Here is a 21,680-nt window from a genome sequence, read left to right as displayed (position 1 = left end):
TTGTTCCTGTCATGGTCACAATTCAGCTTAGGTTGAATTCAGATAATATTCTAGCTAGAAGAGAAATTGATCACTCACTAGTCAATACATATGTAACTTTTGAAACCAGATTTTTAAAGTAATTCATTGTATTTTGTTCAATTATCTTGATCTTAAGTGCAATGATTTTCATGACTATCTTGTAGAAATATATATATATATATATATATATAATATATATATATATATACTTTAGTAAGGATGATAAACTTAAAACTTTAGGTACAAAATATAAAAGTATCACCCAGGAACTGCTAATCCATGCTCACAAAGTCACAAGGAAGACACATTCTGAAAACAGATCACACCCAGAGCTCCAAAATATCCTAAAGCCAACAGCTCACATCCCCTTTACCAGATTACATCACAGATAACTATTTAAAATAAATTAAAAATTGGCTGAGAAATATCACACCCATCTCCAAATCAACTAAATGGAGCAAATGGATTTACCGTTTGGCTCAGCCAATTATTCATTAATTAAAAGGAAACAAACTCTATCTACCAGACAATTGAAAGTAGAAAGAGACCGAGAGAAAATAGTTTGCATGAAGAACATTATGGAAAAACTGTTCCTGTTCGTTCACCTGTGGCAGCAGCTGAAATAAATTTGTGCTACCTACCCGCTGATTAGAGCACGTAGAAGGCAGAGTCAACATGTCCCTGCCTCTCTCAACACAGGCGTGAGACATTAAAAGAGAAACAGCCACTTTAGGTCCCTAAGACTCACAGTGGATTGAAACTGCTCAACTTCTGATAGGTTTGGTTCTCTGAATTAATAAAACATTCATCAATGAAAGAAATTTTTCAAAAACGTAAAACAATACATTTGTTAACTTTCATAGGAGATTGTTTTGATAAATTCCATTTCTTCCGCTTTGAAGAACTCTTCTGAAGTTCCCCCCAAATCTCTGTAAAGTGTCTCTATTGTTACATATGTGTAAGGTTTTTCCAAATATAGAATTGTTACTTTTTGACTCAACGTGGTCTGAGTACATTAGGGTTTTATTCTAAATATTTGTTCTCTTTGTATAGCACCTTAGATGTAGAACTCACCCCAATGTGCCTGTCTGAGATTCTTCTCATCGAGAGCTCCCCTCCCACCCCCACACTCCACATCAGCATATGGAAGGCCTGGATTCATCAAACTGTCTATACATAGAACAGCAGATCAACGTCACCATACAGACAGACAAAATTAAGAGAGTAAAATGTAAGGATTGCATTTAGTTTAAACTCCATTTGACTCTGAAATCACGTTGAAAAGCATGCCAGATGGCTTTCAATGCATAGCCAAATTCTTTAAAATCTTATGAAGTGTGGGTTTGCACTTCATCTTCCTTCAGTTCCCCTTGCTTTCATTTCCCACATTACCCTTCCTTGTTAATGTCTTCCTGAATCTCATCTTCCTGAATCAAACCTCTGTTAATTGCTGATCGCTTATGCAACTAACCCATTTCACCTCTGTGGTGCCAGGCGTCAAAGGCTGGTGGTTGGCATTCTGACTCATGCTTAGAATAAAAGCAGACACCTTCTAGATACCTAGATCTCCTCCCAGATGCCTTCCACAGCTGGCCCCACTTTTCTCTCTCGGCACTCGCATCATTTATGTGAACCACTGGCAAGCTTTCTAGCCAGTTCCTTGATGCAGATGTGATTCCATCCATCACTGCAGCAAAACTGTGAAATTTCCTTTCCTCTTCCAACTGCCAAAGCACAGTGTGGGTCAAGAGTATTCCTGATGGCTTCCTCTATTTTATAAATTATCTGAACTGTGTCTCTCTTTTGAGCCTTGTATCCCCCTATTTCCTCTAGTACAAAACTATGAAAAGAAATCAGGCAGAGATGTGGGGGAGGCTCATCTTTGTCACCTGCTGTCTCTTGTTGCTTAAGCTTTGATCTTGAAGCTTCTCCCTATTGAAACTCTAGCGAGCATTAGTCCAGTTATACCGCATATGCCTTTATTCCTAAAACTATGTGGAAAATTCTTTTTCTTCCAGGAAAATGTTCACAATTCAATCTAAACACAGAGTAGCTTAATCCTCAGTGTGCATTCACCTATATGAGAATTCAAGCCCAGTTATTCACGAACACATCTGTGGAAGGAACTCAGCATTGGTCACCTCCTTCTGTGCTCAGTAAAAAAAAGTACAGACCATAAAAGCAAAGACTTAAACCTTAAAGTCAATTATAAATGAGGTCATATCCTTTTTACTCAAAGCTTATGAGGTAACCCCCTTAAAAGTCATACATTAGCAAATATGAGAAACATAAATACTCAAGGTCCTTGGTTCGAGCGGTATGTGCAAAACATATTGTTTGAAATTTCTCAGTGTTTGTGTGTAAATATTATATTAGGTCCACAGCTGTCACTGTGCTTGGTCCTGCCTTTGGTTTATCTGAATATTGATTTCTTGGTTCAATTTTGATTAAAAATATTGATTCAATGAATATTTTGTGTTAGTACCTTGCTGGACACTAGGAATAATACATCGTAATGGGTGGGGGTCATTATTTTTTTAAAAAGATCCCAGCAGAATAAATGGCCATAATCGGCATCTGTGTTCATTTTGTTACTAAGGGGTACATAACTTTTCAAAACAATGAATCGTTAAGTAGGAAGACATCTTTCAACTGCATCCATGTCCTGATCAACCCTGTAAGGCAGAACCTGGCCACAGCAGTATTCCATAGCAACGGTGAGAGCTGTCTGGGCTTCAGAGAACAGTGCTAATTACAGAAGCCACACAGGTGTGCTGTTCCCCGCGGAAGCAAACATCTGCTTCAGATGATAACAGTTTCTACCTGCATCTGTGGAATTCTCAGACGCAATGACCTGGATAGACAGCGGATCATTTTACAATACAAGACTTAACCAGTATGGTCCCCTCCCTCCCACCATTCTCAATGTCACAAAGCAAACGTACAATGAATATATTGATTACTTTGGAGGAAATAGCCAACAGAGAGCACATAAGCACTGTGCAATTGCGACATCCTTATCTCTAAAGCCTGTTTTGTGAGGCTATGACGCTGGATTGACAAAGATGTTCTTTTATGGACTATTCTGGTTGTTTTCTTTGCAATTCTACTTTTCTAATCACATATAAAACATTTTCCTTTATTAGAAAACTGTAATTTTCCAATTTTACTTCTGCTGAATAAGAAAAATAAAAATATATTTTAAGCAGAGAAAGTAGCAGATTAAATGGTCAGAAAGGAAACTTACTTTAATGAACTTTAACATTTCATAAAATTCTGATTTTTTTGTGCTTAATATTTATAAATGCCTTTTACTTTGGAGTGAAAATAGGTATGTTGATAGGCTGCCTCAGATAGGCTTTTCATTTCCAGAGATTTTGTAATTTTCTGTCACCATCTGATGACAGATTTCTTTTTTTAAAAAAAATATTTATTTATTATGTGTACAATATTCTGTCTGCATGTATGTCTGCAGGCCAGAAGAGGGCACCAGACCTCATTACAGATGGTTGTGGGCCACCATGTGGTTGCTGGGAATTGAACTCAGGACCTTTGAAAGAGCAGGCAATGCTTTTAACTGCTGAGCCATCTCTCCAGCCCCAATGACAGATTTCTTGCAAGTGAAAGACTCTATCAACACTGGTGGGCAGAGCTTTTTAGCAAGCATGTTAAAAAAAAGTACTTAATTTGTTCAGCAACAGTGGTGTATGCCTTTTTCAGGACTGGAGGCAGAGCAGGTGAGTTGAACACTCTGAGTTCAAGGCCAGTCTGGTCTAGAAAACAAATTCCAGGCCAGTCAAGGCTGTATAATAAGACCTTGTCTCAAAAAAACAAAACAAAACAAAATATAGTACTTTGTTGCAGGAACTACCAGTAAAGAATTTTAAAGATTTAGACAGTTGTATGATTCAGGATAATATTGAAAAGTTATATATTTACTGCAATAATACGACCGTCTTTTTCCTCATCCACAAAGTTCTTATTGATCCATACATCTCCTTACATATCACTTAAAACGTATGACTTCTTTAAGAAGATAAAAACTTCACATTTCATAGTTCATTTTGTCTAAGGTTTAGTAAAACTGCGAAGAAGATAAAACAGCAGAGAAAACTCATCAACCTGTTTAAATATTTTTTCTACATTTCTCAAAAGATTTTTGTATAATATACATGCACATTTACCTTATAATGCATTGATTTTTGAAAGAAAATTTATTTCAGTAGTTGAACAAAGTCTTCCTGTCCTTACTTACTCTTATGATAGTGTATGATAATCTTAATTAATTTAGCATTTATAGTAACTTGACTATGTTTTCCCATTGCTATGATGAAAAAATTTTATGGATTTCTTTACTTAATTTATTTTGTTTTCACCAAAATTATTAATTACTTTTTTATTGTTTTTAAACATATAGGTTTCTTTTTAAAGAATTTTACACTTTGTATTTTAATCATATCCATTCATTTTTATTTTAGATTTTCTTAAACATATTTTTTTTACCTAGTAGAATTCCATATACTAGCCACTGTTGTGCGTGTACATAAAATATATCCATATAAAGAGATATTGAAATGCTAGGAGAAGCAAGATTCATGTGACATTCATATGCTTCCATCATTTCTACCTAAATTGTCACATATAAAAATTTTGTGGTAAGAGAATGCATTCTATCTTGTCCTATATCCTCTCTCCCCTCATAGCATTAATATATGGCGTGCTTTTATACATAACCAGGACAGTGATCCTTAACATGAAAATGTCTCAGTATCCAAACAGAAAACTTTTGCTCTGTAAACAATTGCATTTTACATAGAAATGAAAATTGCATAGACAAAATTGCCTGTGAATAACAACCCCAAACACTATGATGATGTAAAAGTTAGTAAGAATCCCGACTCATTGACCAGTGTTGTAATTAAGACAGTTTCTGTGTGATTTTTTGGGTCTGGGTGGTTGGGAAACAAATGAAGAGAGTCTCCAGTTACACTATGATACAGTTTATATGTATTTATATGTATAATACACACACACACACACACACACACACACACACACACACATATATATATAATATTATACCATATCTTCACAGATAGCTTTCTTTGTAATGGGCTGAGGTATTCAATCAATGCATAATTAAAAATTCAAGATAGAGTAGAAGATCAAAAGAATCAGCTTTTTTTTTTCAACGAACTGAGAGTTTTCCTGGTACCTAATAAAGAATTAAAAGGAGTGAAATGACCAGCAGGAAAACATGGACTTTATCCCAAACCAAATCATGCTGATTCCGTTTGGTTTGCTTTTCTTTTTTCCATTGAACTGGCTGTTCAAGTTGCCCGACAACAGAAGGAAGCAAAGGCAATTATCTGTGTCACGGGAGTACTCTGAACATCTCTGGAACAGCAAAAGTGACTGACGTGTTCGTCATCTTTTATACATATGTCTTTCAGCCTAGTTTCACAGAACTATGAAAATGACAAATTTGATTATTTTTAAAGTTAGTCTTATCTAAGACCTACACAACTTGTCTGAAGTTCTGCGAGTGCCCAAGGGGAAGTGACTATAAATGTCTCACACTGCAGTCAGTACACGTCCCTGTCCTCATGGTTTAAGTATGTTGCAGGATTGATATTTCTATTTGTATGATATTTAAAGAAACATTCCTGAGGCTTGGCTCAGTCATGAAAAGCACTTGTTGCTTCTTCAGGGGACCTGGGTTAGATTCCCGTTACACACATGGCGACTCACAGTGTGTCTACAATTCCAGAGGGCACCAGGCATGCACATGGTACACATACCACATGCGGGAGATACCCTCATACACAGAAGATGAAATAAACAAACCTAAAGATAATCTAATTTCTTCATGTTTCAAGAAAGTATACCTTTTAAAGCTTCACCTTGTTGTCAAATTATTCAAAGCAAGTTTGACATCCAGAGAAGATATTTTTCAGGACATTATGAATCTCAACAGTATTTCCACCTCTATACCCCTCCCCTCCTTTCTCTGCCTCTTCCCCTTTGACACCAGTCACTCTTCCTCCCTCCCTCCCTCCCTCCCTCCCTCCCTCCCTCCCTCCCTCCCTCTCTCCCTCCCTCCCTCCCTTCTTACAGTTTCCCTTTGGCTGCTTTCATGTTCTGTGGGCTTTTTTATGTGTGATTATCTCTATAAAAATCTATAATTCACAAATGACAGAAAAGGTTATATTTGTGTTTAAGCATCTGGTTGTTCTGTTCAATGTGAAAATCTCCAACTGCATCTATTTTCCAGGAAGGGAGATTTATTCCATCTTTGTGACCGAATACAAAGCCATCATGGATGTACACCGCATAGACACCAAGGTCAACTCTAACTTAGTTACTTTGAATAGTGTTTCTATACACATGGGCCTCATGATACGCTGACCTAGATCCCTTGAGTATGTATTAGGATGTGGCATAACTAGATTATGAGATAGTTTGACTTTTAGTTTTCCAGAACCTCCATACTGATTCCATAGTAGCTTGACTAATTTACGTCATCAACAGCAACGCACAAGCATTTCCTACTGTCCCGTGTTCTACTCAGCATTTTCTTGATGGACTTTTTTCTGACTGTGGTAAGAGGAAACTCAGTGAAGTTTTTATTTGCATTTTACTGGTGGCTAAAGATGTTGAATATTTCTGTATGTTTATTGGTAACTTTTACTTTATCATGTGAGGATCAATTATTCTTTTTATTATAACATTTATTGATTTATTACAGTTTTTAAGTTTTATATATTATGGAGATCAATTCTGCTAGATTTTTGTTCCTTTGTGATATATAGAAGGTTTTAAATATCATGCAATCTCATTTGACAGTTCTCGATATAACCTCCTGGCTTTGGGGTTCTTTTCATCAGAAGCCCATGCTTAGACCTGGACCTTAACACTGCTCCTCATGGTCCTTCTGACAGTTACAAAGCTTCCGGTCTCATATTGTGAGTTTTGATGTAATTGAGTTAGTTTTCATACAAGATGTGAGAGAGATCTACTTTCATTTGTCTTCATGTGAATATTATTTTCCAGTATCATTTGTTGAAGATTTTTTCACCCATCTGTGTTTTTGGACTCTTTGATAATTCAGCAGGCGGTAGCTGCATGGGCTGAATCCCGTGTCCTCTATTGTATCCTCTGATCTTTTGACTCTATTTTCCATCATCCCCATGACCCTCCTAAAATATTTGGTACCCTACGGTACTGAATATTTAGATGAAATTGAGAAAGTCAACAAGCAGTTAATAAACACAAAGTTACTCTTACTCATTAGATGCTGACTTACGATCTGGTCTTTTGTCATTTTACACAGAGGAGTTTATAGTGCCCCATGTAGATTCCGGCACAGTTCAATAATGTAAAAGCCACTCACCTTCTGTGTCTGCCGCTCCCATTCCCGGCTGCTTCACAGGGTCTTGTCCATTCTGTCCCATCTTTCCTCTGTTTCAAAGAGAAAAAAAATGACATCTTTAGTTATGGTCCCTTTAACAAAATAAATAAAAATTGGCTTGTAGCAATAAAATAACATTACATATTCAGAGTCAACTATGGATGATTTGAAAAGCAAATATGCAAGCAGTTAATTGTGTTCTGTCACATTAATTTTAGAATGGGGACTTCATTATTATTCCTAGTCAGTCTAAACATAATATCACAGAAATCAATGCATCTTATTTATAAACTCATTTATAAAAATTGAACTCATGAAATTTTTAGATTCCCCCTTTTATAGAAAATCTTTCAATACACAAACAACTTAAAAATGCTCACATTAAAAGACTACATAGTTCGTCAAAATTTGTATATATACACAGTAGCCAAATCCAGTCAAACATACCTGTATCCTTAAACATATATGCTTGCATTTAATTTTTAACTCAAGAAGGAACGATATCTTTATCATAACAAAGCGTTATGGGTTCTTTAGTGAGCAGGCAAATAATTAAATAACAGATGTAAATAGTTTTGTAACTTAAATAGATATTTCCTAGATGAAATAACAAGTGCTACATGAAAAAAAAATTACCATCCCTAATCACCAGGTAATAAATCAAAACAGCAGTGAGTTATTACATTCCTCTAGTATAAACGTTTTGGCATGTCAAACAAATTCTGGCAAGGGTGCGGTGAGGAGAGATGGCTAACACACTATTTAGGGAATTTCAATCAGTATGGCCATTATGGGGAATGGCGTGGACATTGATCAAAAATTAAAAGTGAATTTTAGCAGTGTGTCACGGTTCATGCAGGAACTCATAACTCCTCAAAGTACTGACAGTAAGGACTACGTGTCCCTAAAAGAAATATCTGTTTCACCCACTTCAAGAAAGGTGGGAAGACTATGTGAGCCCGAAGACAGGAAGGAATACTATAAAATGCTATCTTCTGGATATAATATGGTGTTTGCTGTCAAAACCTCATAGTGACTGTGAACACCTACATGACTTGTACACACAAAATTGGAAACGTCCCTGGTGGGGTTATGGAGGAGATCAGTCGAAGAGAAGGGAAACGGCATAAAGAGACGATGAGAAGGTAATGGAGAGAGGAATATAATAATGATGTGCTGTATACAAGAAGAAACCATAACAATACAACACAACAAAAATCCTCTGTAGGACTGTGAGGTCAAACGGTAGTTTGACTTTTGACCTTTGTCAAGTGAGAAAGTCTTTACGAGGATCCTATGAAGTTTTGGCTCAGTGCATGAGTAACTATAAATATTCAACATGTATATAGAATTAACAATTAGATAATGCTCTTACACTTGGTAACTGAATTTAACAATAAAGCCTCTCTTAATTTAGTTTCGGCCTCAAAGCTTTGGTCAAACCAACTGGATAAACACTTCACAGCCCTTTAAAAACTGTGATGGTAGATTGTCAGCTGGATAACAGGCTGTGGCTACTTCTTGTTGCTTCAGCCTGAGGAAAGGATTCATGACATTCAGTGGGCTCTGCAATCGCCTTTGAATGTATTTCGATTCCACCACAACATGATAGAATAATACTCAAACATGAACTGGTTGTGGTGGTGAATGACTTTTGTCCTAGCACACAGGAGGCAGAGGCAGGCAGATCTTTGTGAGTTTGTGGTCATCCTGACAAACATTGAGAGTTCCAAGACAGCCAAAGCTACAGGGTGAGGCTTAAAATAACACCACCACCAACGAAACAAAACAAAACAAAACAAAACACACACACACACACACACACTTCACACATTCAACATGCTAAATGGAAGCACGAACCAAAGAATGCCTTTATATGCAACCTTCTAGATAGTAATTCTGATACAGAAATGTTTATTAACAATTCTTATTTCCACAAAATGGTTTTTATTTCCTGGATCTATTCAAATTGTAACTACTCTTATTTCTTAAGAATCTAATTATTTCTTTTTAAAAACCACTTTAAAAATATCCTCTTGTCATCCGATTCCAGAAAGGAATCTGGAATGTTTCTGTATGTGACAAAAAAGAAACATGTAAATTTATAAATTGGTTTATCTTCAAAACCATTATATTGCTCCTTTTTTTTTTTAACAATTTTAGGTCAAATATTTAAGCACAAAATTCTCTTTAGTGATTGAGGACCATGTGCATGCAGATTATATAATTGCTAACATTTGTATTTATGTGTGTATGTTTGTATGTATGTATTCATGCATGCAGAGGTTAGGAAATATATATCTGCATATCTAGATGTCTATATGAATTCATAGTCCTGTTTAAGCAGCATATGAAACTTCATTTATTCTTTAAGACTGAGCCTAGGCGTGTGTATATTCTAGGCAATTCTCTACCACTGGGCTGAATTTCCTGATAAGCATCAGATTGTGTAATTGTTCCATTAAGACGACATTAGTTAGGTTTAATAAACTAGTGCTCCTCCATCTGTTACTGTTAGAGGAAGGAAAGCTTAGGGCTTAGCTGCAGTGTGTGTGCTGGGAGAACGAAACAGAATGTATCGTGTTCCTGGACGAAACCCAGCAAAGGATGAGGGTCGCATCAGGACTGCCCGCACTGCAGGTCAGAGTGTGGAAGAAATGCCTATCTCTGTGCTCTGTTAAAGTTTATCAAAATTGTTACAATTTTATTAGCTTTAATAATTAAAATTTGATCTGAGTCAACAATTTTATTTTTAATGATAATACCTGAAAGTAGTCTTGGCTTTTTAGTGAAAAATGAGTTTCCTTTGTTTTAAAGAAAAAGCATCAAAACGGGAAGGCAGTCCACCTTGAGGAACGCATGAACTCTCAGAGCACATGGGCCCAGTGAAGGTAAGTGACGTTCCAAGGGAATGCAGCTGTGTCTGTGTGAAGCAGCCAAGTTTCCGAGTTCTCCTCAAATTGTCTCCATCTCAGAGCGTTCAGATAGCAGACGCTGTACCTTGAAAGCCCAAGCTATCTATCAATCTATAGCTATTGAACACTTATTCCAGGTCTAACAATTGCGTGAGACACAAGACGCTGAAGAGAAGGAACAAATACTATTTCTCACATAGGCCATGCAGTGACTTGTCTTTGTGTCCGAATTGTAAAATGATTGTCTCTACACAATATTGAGAGATATTTGCTTATTGAGAAAGGCACAAAATAAGAAAAAAATGGGGTTATGGTAATCTTTTCACCTCAGACATCGAGACAGACCCTGAGGAAGTAAGATGATTTGTTCGCTGGAAGTTATAACTTTCACTAAATTCTATAGTCTGAAAGGTCCAGACAGAACAGAAGGCTGTTAGACTCTTTGTTGTACAGTCTCCATAAATAGCTATTCACAGAGTAGAGAGAAAGGCAATGAACTCATTTAAAATTCTGTTACTTCTTCCAGCAAGATTATCAGAAGTGAAATGTTAATGATATCAGATTCTTTTTAGGAATGATTTTCAACAAACAGAGCCGATTAAGTATAACCACTCTCATTTATCCCACAAACTAAATTTCTAAGATAAAGTCATATAAGAAAAATCTCTCAGATGAACTGGCAACAGAACAAGAATTCCTTTAGGTTTGGAAAGCTGTAAGGAAAGCCCAAAACAGTGCATTATTCTGTGTAAAAATCTGTTCTCCCTATTATTTTACCTTCTTAAGATAAATCAGTATCTAACTATTAGAATTACTGAAGGGATCAAATGGGATGTTTCCATAATATTTTGTATGAAAATAATAAATTCCACTGCCTGAGAAGACTTCCCAGCACTGGAGAAAATGCAAAGACTCGTGACTGTCCTGATCAGAGCCGGTTCAGATGCTTTACGTTACAGCAGCTCCACGGTGCCCTGTAGCGCAAAAGCAAGGAGGGGGAACACAGATGTCCACCCACAAGAACAGCTCTGTCCAGCACAGCTCAGCCATAAAAGGTCATTTTTGTATATTGTTCACGTGTCATGAAATAGCCTCCCTTTAAACATTAAAAACGGCAAAAGCCATTCAAGGTTCTTATAAAACCAGCCTTTGGGCTCTGCGAGCTGTGGCCTACTTACAGCTCTGGATACCCTAGCCGGGTTTCCAAGCCCCCAAGATTATAGTTCATGGAAAGGAATAGAAAGGTCTGCCAGGTTAGATTTTGAAACTGGAACTGACATAATCTACAAACCATCTAAATCCATTCTATCATAATCTGCTTTAGTTTTGTATATGAGTTGCAAAATTGCTGTCATGAGGCTTAACATACCATGAATGAGCTATCTTCCCAGAGAACGAATGTTTCTGGAATAAATTTAGAAATCGCAAAAGCACTCCAAACCCTTCCATTCTAACTGCAGAAAGGTTTAGAGTTGAAAAGGCTTAACCATTATCCCAGTTTGCCATCTGTTTCAAAGATTCTATGAATTCTTCAAATGTGAAATCTCTCCTAATTAAAAACAACCCGTCTGTGTTAATGTCAAATATCAAGGTTTGGTGTCTGGTCTTTGTGTGATGAGCATGCGGCTCTGCACTCCAGACTGGCCTAGCTCAGTTACTATTCTAACTGCTTTTAAGGTAAACACAGGCAGCGCAGACAAAGTCAGTATACTAGTCGTCTGTGTTCATCTTTAGAATTATCTGAGACAATCCAGTCGTCCCTGGACAACTGATTCTCACGTAGGCATCGGCAGTTTAGATGTCCAAGGTCCGTGATTCAGAATTGGATTAATTACCTTGCTCTCCTCCCGTGAAATGCTAAGGATGAATTACTCACGATGCTGTTAAAATTGTAGTTTCTGTCTATTTTATAAAACGACCACTTACATCCTTGGGATAGGAAGTAGATTGGTTTCCCCTGGCGCGCTTCCTTCACTGTCCACGCTGTACCCACTGCCAACGCTGCTGCCCGAGGAGCCGGTGGACACGGAGCTCTCTGCAGGCCGGTGATTGGCGGGCTTGGCTGCATGACGTGGGGAGAGCCAACACCAGAGTCAACAAGTGAAGTTCACTCTTATCTCCAAATGTCAAACTACACATGTGTGCAATACTCATAGAAAGGATCGGCAGAGACAAAACGTTCTCTCTTCTTCAACCTGCCTCTCCTTTTCATTTCTTTAGCCAGTAGTGAACACTGGCAATATAGAATTCCTTCACTTTTTATTTTTTTTTTTACTGCGTATGAGAAAATGGGAAAACATTCCCGTCTTTAGACTTAGTTAAGTACTATGTCATTCTTCCGCTGTTTTTGCTATGCGTACAGCATTGCAATAGTGTTACGGCAAGCAAGAGGGCGGCTGGGAAACTTCACAGAGAAATATTTTAACAGAATTAAAGAGATTGGGCAATTACTTTTCATGTTAGTAGTAACAGGATAGTCTCATTAGAAGGGAAAAAGGAATGTCAGAATAGATATTTACAGGTGGCTCTACCAACTCTCCAGGCGTTTCTGTTTTTAAATCGAAAGGTCTTTCTTTCCCGTCGGTATGTTGTGATTGATACGGGGACCTGTTTCAGAGTTTTCACGAGCTTCAGTTATGGATACATGAGTCCACAAATCATAGAAACATAAACAGATCTGTGCTATTATGCTATTATGCAGCAGGGGCACAGCACTGGCGTCTGGCAGAGCTCTAGACTGAAAGGAGAAGGGGCGGGTTTGCCATGCACAAGGAGGAAACGGAAGAAAGGCAGTGCCTGCTCCAACTTTGGGAGGCAGAAGGTACTTAGCAATTACTTGAAGCCAGTGATAAGTATCCCTTGCCAGCTCGAGTGACCTTTCGTCTTCCTGGTCTGTGCTTACTTGGTAGACCCCTAAAGCTGAGCTGTTGTGTGTGGAAACAATGTCATCAGTGATGACCTTAAAAGACAGAATAGGACTGGCCAGAAACAGGGGCCCAGTGGTTTGCTCTCCTTCCTCTCGGGATATTAATTCCCAAGCTCCCACCTCTTCTTTCTTGGTATTAACAGTCTATGGCTGTTTATTAGTGTCTTTGAGCGTACCTGCTCTTTGACAATGAATTGATCTGATTCTAAGTCTATATGTGTTCTAAACTACAGGAGTGTTTAGCATCCTTTTCTCAACACGCACATCCCTGTTCCATCAGTAGTCTCTCAGTTGAATGTGCTCATGCTACTGGGTGAAGGGTTGATAATCATTTCATATTGAGAGATCTATCTATATATTTCTCAAGGAAATATTTAAACATGATGATTCTTAGCCTGGAGGACTTCTAACCAATATAGTCAAATAAAATGAAAACTCAAAGAAATTGTACAGGACCCTGAGGGCAGGCAGGATAGCTACTATCAGGTCTTGCAAAGAATTTAACTTTTCCTTTACACCGCCTTGTTCCATTACAGCAATAAAATGTTCTCACAAGCTAGCCAATAATTTCATATCTGTTCCAATGATGGTAGAATTCCTTCCTCAGAAGAGGGGAGCAAGAAAGAATTTTTAACACAAGTCAGTATATAGATGATGCTTATAAAATGCAAACTGTTACTTAAAAGAAGGTCAGAGCGGTAGTCACCAATAAAATACTAGTTACTTATGTAAGTCTATATCTACATAAAATAATAGTTCTAATATTTGCTAAGTCTTTTATTCAGTTTATGTAGAAACTCAGATTGCATATCTAGTATTAAAGAAAGTATTTTAAAGTGCACAATTAAAACTACAAAGTTAACATGACTAGAATATTAAATTATTAATATGTATACACCAATTAAACTGCATAATCAACCAATAATGACTCAGATTATTTCATTAATTCAGACAAATGAAAGTTGTCATGCTTTGAATTGACATTAAATAATCCAACCCATTAGATTTTTAATAGTAGATAGTATAACACTGAAAGAAAAACATTAATTTTATTAACCAAAAAGATAAAGCCTCCTCAAATCAACTGTCTTTACTGGTTTCAAAGGTAGTTAATAGAAAATAATTTAAAATGATTTTTATCTAAGAGCAAGTACACTGCATATCAGAATTGCTACCTTAAAGGACATATCTCTATAGCAACTTCAATTTACTTATAAATGTCAACTTCAAGTACCATGGGCTTCATGTGTTTCCCTCTTCCTTTACATCAGAACAATTCCTAAATCTGGAGAATCCATTATGCATGATCAATGTATCATTCATGAGAATGGTCACTTTCTAGTTGGAATGACATTTGTTACATTAATGCCACATTGCCGGATCCTTAGATATTTGGCCTTATATATTAGTGATCAGCTAATATTTGATGAATGAACAAACAAATGAATATCAATGCCAGTGATTTTTCCTAAACCAAACACCAAGAATGCCATATTTACAGGCAGTATTTCATTTTATCTATGGTGTATTTTTAAAAAAATTTGCATATCACTTATTAAAAGTGAACTGATATAGAAGATTTTCCTCTCTCTGGTGTTGGAGGTCTGACCTAATATGCAATCTCTCTCTCTCTCTCTCTCTCTCTCTCTCTCTCTCTCTCTCTCTCTGCCAAAGACACCTGTTGAAAGCATATCTTTGTAGCTTATTAAAATAAGTAAGGACAATTTTTATCCCCTCAAATGTGGAAAAATATAATCAGTTGACTAGATTTTGAATTCCACTGCACTCAAAAAAGGGTTCGAGTCAAGGTATTTAAGTGCTAATACTAAACACTGAACCCATAGATTTGTGTGTTAATATACAAAGTACTGAAAGGCACAGATTTGTGAAGCAAAACGTTCATAAGAGACCATGAATAGCATATAAATATAAATATTCCCATTGGATGAAAGAAAATACTATGCATAGCGGTGTTGTGTGGTCGTATTTCCTATCCTGGTATACAGACAGAGAGCTTCGAATTTGATTTCAGTCTAATATCTCTTTGTTTTCCCGCATTTTCAGTGAAATAACACAGAAACATTAAAAGCTTGGTCTTCCACGAGTTTATGATTTTGGAATCACAAAATAGTCTACATCTGATTTCCTCCCAACTCTTTGAAGTCGAGTTTCGGAATTCATATAATGCTGTACAAGGAGGTATGCATCTGTGTGCGGCAGAGTAAAACGATCTTTTCACAAGAGAACTGAAGTTTTTCAAAAACGCCATTTTTTTTTTTTTGGAATCATTTTGAGATATCTACTTTGGTTTTGAAATGCTGATCACAAAGGTTCACATTGCAGGAAAGACTGAATATTTCACGCATTCTGGGAACGCTTGCTGTTGTGCGCAGGGCAACATCTTAGAAGGGCCCATTCCTTCTTGATACGCGGTTATTGGGGAGGTGTTTCAGGTAAATGTTTTACCTTCTTGGGGACAATACAAACTCTTTAAAATTATTTTTTTTCCCTTTGCCATTGCCTTTGGCTGTTTTATGGTTACAGCCTGTCTTGTTTTATTACTACTTGGTGGCTAATCCTAATTAAATATGGTACTGTCTCTGCACATCTGTGGTCCTTTGGTTGTCTTGGTTGGATGCCCTGCCCCCTCCAGGAGACGTGGCTATGCAACGCTATCACCCTAGCTACCACATGGTGGCAGCACTGTTCTCGGAGAGCTCCCCAAATTGTGGAACTACCTGCGGCTGTGGAACCCTGGCCTTCAGGAGCTTGTTAAGACCTCTAAGGGTCACCTACTCTTGAACCATCATTTCCCCGTAGGAAAAATAGTCTCTGTAAAGATTAATGACTGGTTATATCTCACAGCTAATGAGAGAATTTAAAGTTGCCAGTTCCCCTTTTAAGATTGCATCTAGTTGTCTCAAACAAACATATAAAAAACTTGAGGGCTTTGGCTACTTAGCCTCGCTTTGTGGGACATTGTATCATTTGATCTTACAGCGGGGGGGGGGGGGCAGTAAAGAGCTATGTGTCATTATTTCCGGAATAATTCCTGATCCGGGCAGCTCGCAGCCAGTTCCTGAATGACTTGATTCACTCAACACTAAATCTTCTCTTTATAGAAATAGTCTGCAGGGCTTTAGGAATGTTTGATATTACAAGAAATGAATGGATTATTATTTTGTTAATTACAGTAGTTTGATATAACAGAACTGTTTATCTTAAACTATGTGTATATATATAGTGGGTTTTAACTTTAGGGACCTTTTCTTCTTTCCTCTTCTGCCTCCCTGTCTCCCTCCCTTCCTCATTCCCTCTGTCCCTCCCCCCATTCCTCCACTCTTCCCGCCCTCCCTTCCTTTCTTTAACCTCCCTTCCTCCCACGTTACTGCTGCTCTTAGTTTTGGACTTACTCTCCTGAAGGGATTTTTAGTTTTTTTTTTTCTAAAATGCTCATTGATTATGGATTTAAAATGCCAGCTTTTAAGTCTAAATATGACTGGCATTATTCAATCTGTTTCCCCTTCAACTTTACCTGATTACATATTTGAGTATTTTCCCTTTACAGTTCAGGATTATTAATTTAAGGAGAGATATTACATTTTATATTTTAGAAGGCAACTCTTTCCTAAGTTAACTTCAGTGTGTTTGTTTCCAAGTCTGGAAACTTTTTTTTTTCCAGTTTCTGAACTGGAAAGCAGCACAGAAAACTTCCTCACTGATGCTCGCAGGAGTATTTACACGTCCCTTGGTTTTGCAATGAAAATTATTGAAAATAAATATCTTTGACACCTAACTCAATCACATGTAAATCTTGGAGTTGAGCAATTGAAGTAAGGATGTCTCTGAAACACCCTTAAATAGCAAAATTACTAGTTGACTATCTAGTTTTCATTCGCAGTATTTCCTATACAGACAACTGGTGTGTGTTCATATCACTACGCAAACCATGATCCATGAAGTTCTGCTGCCATTTTCCTTGTGAGACATGGAGACACTAAGGTTACTCCACATTCACAGAGCTTTTTCCATAGATGGAAATGCAGATAGAAAGTCTCCTTTGATACTGTAGAGGGGAGTTGGTAACAATCTTAATCATGCTTGTATGTCCCCCCCCCCTTTCCATACTTGCTGACTTCATGAACGAAATTTTCAAGGCATTTCAATGATCAATTTGCTATCTTTTTTTATCAAATAGTACCAGTAATCTGCAGGTGTTTCCTATGCCCACTAATCATTATAGAAACAGGTTCCATGTTCCCCTTGGATTACAGAAGTAATTCTGTAATGTGTTTAACATAGCAAAAGAGAGTGGAATTAACTTAATAACAAGATATGGAGGAGCCTTTCTTATATAAATTATACATAATGGTTAAGATACTATAATAATTGCCTCTATCTTATAATTTTCCTTTTAAGTCTGTCTTCCTTTTCTGAGAAGCATTTAATTCAGAACTGGTTTGAAATGAAAAAAAAACCCAAAACACATTTTTAAATTAGCCCTAAATTTTTATATTGAATAGTGGAATAAAGTTTGATTAAGATACCTTAAATAAAAGTTAGAAAGTCAATTCATCTATCTTGAATAAATCTAATTATAATTTTAGCTGCATTCAACTAAATAGAATGAACCACACTAGATCATGGGAAGTTTTGGTTTTTAACTACGGCTCTAATTCAATAAATATTTTTATCTATAAAAGACTGATCTGAAGAGGTGTTATTAAAGACTTTCACTTTCATGGGTAACTCTTACTTTTTTCAGTATTAATTTGATTTGTGCGTGAAGGAGAAATATTACCTTTTTTGTGTTTTACTGACAATATCCTTGCGTTACGTTTTTCTAATAACTGATAAGCATAAAAAATATTCAGAAAAAAGAAAGTACTTGATAGTATTTCAACCAATTGGAAAATACTTCTAGAAACAGTCATAATAAATACCTTAATAACCAAGATGTTATCCTTAAATGAAATACAAATGGTTGCTCCATGAAATTCAATTTATCAGTCATTTATTTATATCTGAGAAAGGTTCTTATGAACCTCAAGCTAAGCTAACAAGGTCCCAAGAGTAACAACCTTGAACTTCTGATCCTGCCGCCCTCGCACATCCAAATGCTGGGATTGCCGTGTTGGTCTCCGGCCTGTTTTGAATTGTATGTTTTTCTACAGATCGAACCCAGACCTTCATACATGCTGGGGGAGCAGTTTACCACACTCGCAACCTGCAATGCCCCAAATTCAACTCAAAGGAAATAAAGGAGTAAGTTCCCAGTGGAAGTAATAAATTAATAATGGCAAATAAACTGAGGCGGATAATACTACAGCAAACGCCAAATAATCTTTTCCCCATTGTTTAAATTTATTTAAGCGTTGTAAAAAGGAAGCTTAGAGAATATTTGATAAATGTATATGTATTTATCAAATTTAACCAGGATATCTAGCCTCTTTTCTAAATTTTAAAAGACATTATGGTCAATTACTGTCCTCTTTGTTGCTGGCTCCGGGGGATTGCAAAAAGTATGATAGGGACACAGAGCTGGGCCAGTCCCTTTTACTAGTGTATTCTACTAAATGAACACCGCATTAAACTCACTCCTAGTGATTTATAACTGTACGTATAGATTAATGGATCTCTTAACCTTCTTCAAGGAAAATTTTAGTTATAGTAGATGGTGATTATTACAAGACCCCCAACAGGCCAAGATATAGTGTAAGAAGAGGCTAAAGAATAACCAACCCTTGATGGACAAATATCAGTCACCATTGCTGAAGAAAGGGCAGGAAGAGGATAATGCCCAAGGTCAGTGGAGGACTACAGGGAAGCGTCTATTCTGGACACAGTAGAGAAGCTGTGCACACGGACCGTAGAGGCGGTGACTGTGCACAAACCTGAGTGTCTCAAGCCAGATCCAGTTCCAGCACAGAGAAGAGACCTGGCCAGGAAACCTCGCACATATTTCCAGAGCTATTGGCGACTGGTATCTTCCGAGAAAAGGAGGGTCAGTGTTCTTTGAGAATGTAGTCCTGGTAAGTTACATCTTATTGCAGTGGAAGGGCACGCATCCAAGAATATTTGGGCGGCACAGATTGGTTTCGATGGGGTTAGAAACAGGACACAGAGTTGATGGGGAAGGAGATCTGAGAAGGGATGTCGGGGGGGGGGGACTACAATCAAAACACATTATACAAAAATCTCAAATAAATAACAAAAATATTACAAAGAATTTTATTTCCAGATATTTCAAACCACGATGAAGTTTGGTTGGCTATAAACTCAGGTCATTGAGTACAAACCAATCTCCATTTCAGATGAGCTTAGAGAAAACGTAGTTTCTCCTACATCACAATTCTTCCCAGATACTGATAAATCGCTTATTTAATAAATATTACTACCTAGAATGGGAGGGCTCCAGACAGGGATTTCTGTCTATTTTGTTTGCTGCAGTATCACCCAACTTGAAGATGTCCCGAAATGTAACATGCTTAAACAAATATGCATATGGATATGAGTAACAATGGATATGAGAAAATTCTGCTCCTTCAGTATCAGATGGTAGGAAACTTTCAGTGTTTCTTTTCACTCCTTTTTATTATTGTATTTTTTTTTTGGAGAGTGTTTCAGTCTGTAGGTAAGGGTGGCCCAGAACTCATTTGTAGCACAATTTGGCCATAAACACATGTTCTTCCATTTTTCTTCAAAGAATCAAGATGATAATGTTCATTCTCACTATTTTATGCTAATACAAATATTTTTAATATGTAACATGAGCAATAAATATGATACGCTTGTCTTTCAAGATATAAACAGAAATATGATTGTTTACTGTTATAAAGCGTTGTCATGCCATCCTGGGCTTGGGATGGCATGAGACGACCTGATAGGCAGCTGAACTGACCAATCAGAGTTCAGGAGGTGGAAGCAATGAATATGGATATATAGTTATAATTTAATCCAATTGATGCCCAGGGAAAAATTAAATTTTTTATATAAATTGAAAATAATATTTTTTGAAGCCCTTAATAATTATAAATTAGTATTAAATGAGATGTGAAAAAAGATGTCCTGAAATGTAGTAGAAACAACTAAGACACAGAAAATTAGACAAACGAGGTAAGTGGGTTTTGAGAGGAAGGCCTTGCTCTTTTCCTGTTGTTGTTAATTGTAAAAAAATATTACTGTGTGTACACACTTGCTTGGTCAGTCTTATACACTTTGGTCTTGTGATTCTTTCTAATATTAAAAAATTACTTAATAATTGGCAGGACATGGTTCATGAAGTCCCACCCCTTGTTGAGATGCCAACTTTTGGCTGTTGGAAGAGGGAGAGCTATTTTTTTTTCATGCTCTAGGAGTTAGTCCTACATCCACGCACACACAAGCACCACTAATTATACCCAGTCAGTTTAAAAGTTTAAAGCATAAGGAGAGTTATGGAGTTGAGAGAGAAAATGGTGGAGAGATATGGAAGGATTTTAGAGAAAGTGGTGGAGAGATACGGAAGGATTTTAGAGAAAGGAATGTGGGGTGATTTTGATCAAAACACAGTATGTGCACGAGCTTAAAAGTACTTGAATTTATATAGGCTAAATATATTGATATTAATCAGAGTCTAAATTATGAAACTTGAAATGACTGACATTATTCCTAAAAAATATGTTATAGAGCCATTGTAAACAGCTGCATACTTGAGAAAAATGAGAATGAAAACCAATATTTTAACATGTATGTTTGACTTTTCTTAAACAGTGATGAAAAGGATTTCTGGGGCTTTGTTGGTGACTGATGATATCAATGAGAAAATTCAGTAATGAAACGAGTACTGATTGTGGGCACAAACTGATACCATTTAGCAAAAGCTTTCCTGACGATCGTCAACCATCAGGTACCACCATGTGCCTTAATCATTGAATGATGCCTTTCTTTCACGTTTTGTGTCTGCACTTGGTTTCATCCAGAATGACATGATTCTAGCAACTAGTGTATGGTCTGAGCTAGAAAGTACATTTAGCATAAAGGCTTGACTTTTCTCCTTGCTTTGAACAAAAGAAAACCAAAACAACTATTTTATAACATACAAAAATCTAGAGTAAATAGGGTAACTGGAAGGCATAAATAATATAAATTATTATCAAACACTATGTGAAGCCCTTTAAATATAAATTAAGAGTCGGGTGATATTAACCTAATAGTTATTTACTTTAAATAATATTAATAAGAACACCTGAAAACAACTTAAAATTAAAAACATATAAATGATTTGCTTATATTGAAAGAAATTTGAGTCAATGAGTTATAGAAATATAGTTTCTGTTTATCAAGTGAAAATAATGCTTACATAACTAGATAGTGTATGGTTTTGAAATTGAGTTGTTCAAAATGCAGGAAGAGCAGATTTTGATGC

General features: G+C 36.7%; 1 protein-coding gene across 3 annotated transcripts in view; it reads right to left on the bottom strand.

Moving 5' to 3' along the window:
- Pclo (piccolo presynaptic cytomatrix protein) overlaps window positions 1–21,680 on the bottom strand; it is a 270,157-nt gene that overhangs the window by 18,174 nt on the left and 230,303 nt on the right. For all 3 annotated transcript variants that reach the window (XM_075956228.1, XM_075956227.1, XM_075956229.1), the window contains 2 exons: window positions 12,274–12,409; window positions 7,415–7,482 (listed from right to left, as the gene is read on the bottom strand). In XM_075956228.1, the coding sequence (XP_075812343.1) occupies window positions 7,415–7,482; window positions 12,274–12,409 (204 nt within the window). The remainder of the gene's footprint in view (window positions 1–7,414; window positions 7,483–12,273; window positions 12,410–21,680) is intronic.

This window comes from Microtus pennsylvanicus, chromosome 22 (genome assembly GCF_037038515.1).
Source record: "Microtus pennsylvanicus isolate mMicPen1 chromosome 22, mMicPen1.hap1, whole genome shotgun sequence".
NCBI classification, from domain to species: domain Eukaryota; kingdom Metazoa; phylum Chordata; class Mammalia; order Rodentia; family Cricetidae; genus Microtus; species Microtus pennsylvanicus.
This window is presented reverse-complemented; position numbering and strand designations above follow the sequence as displayed.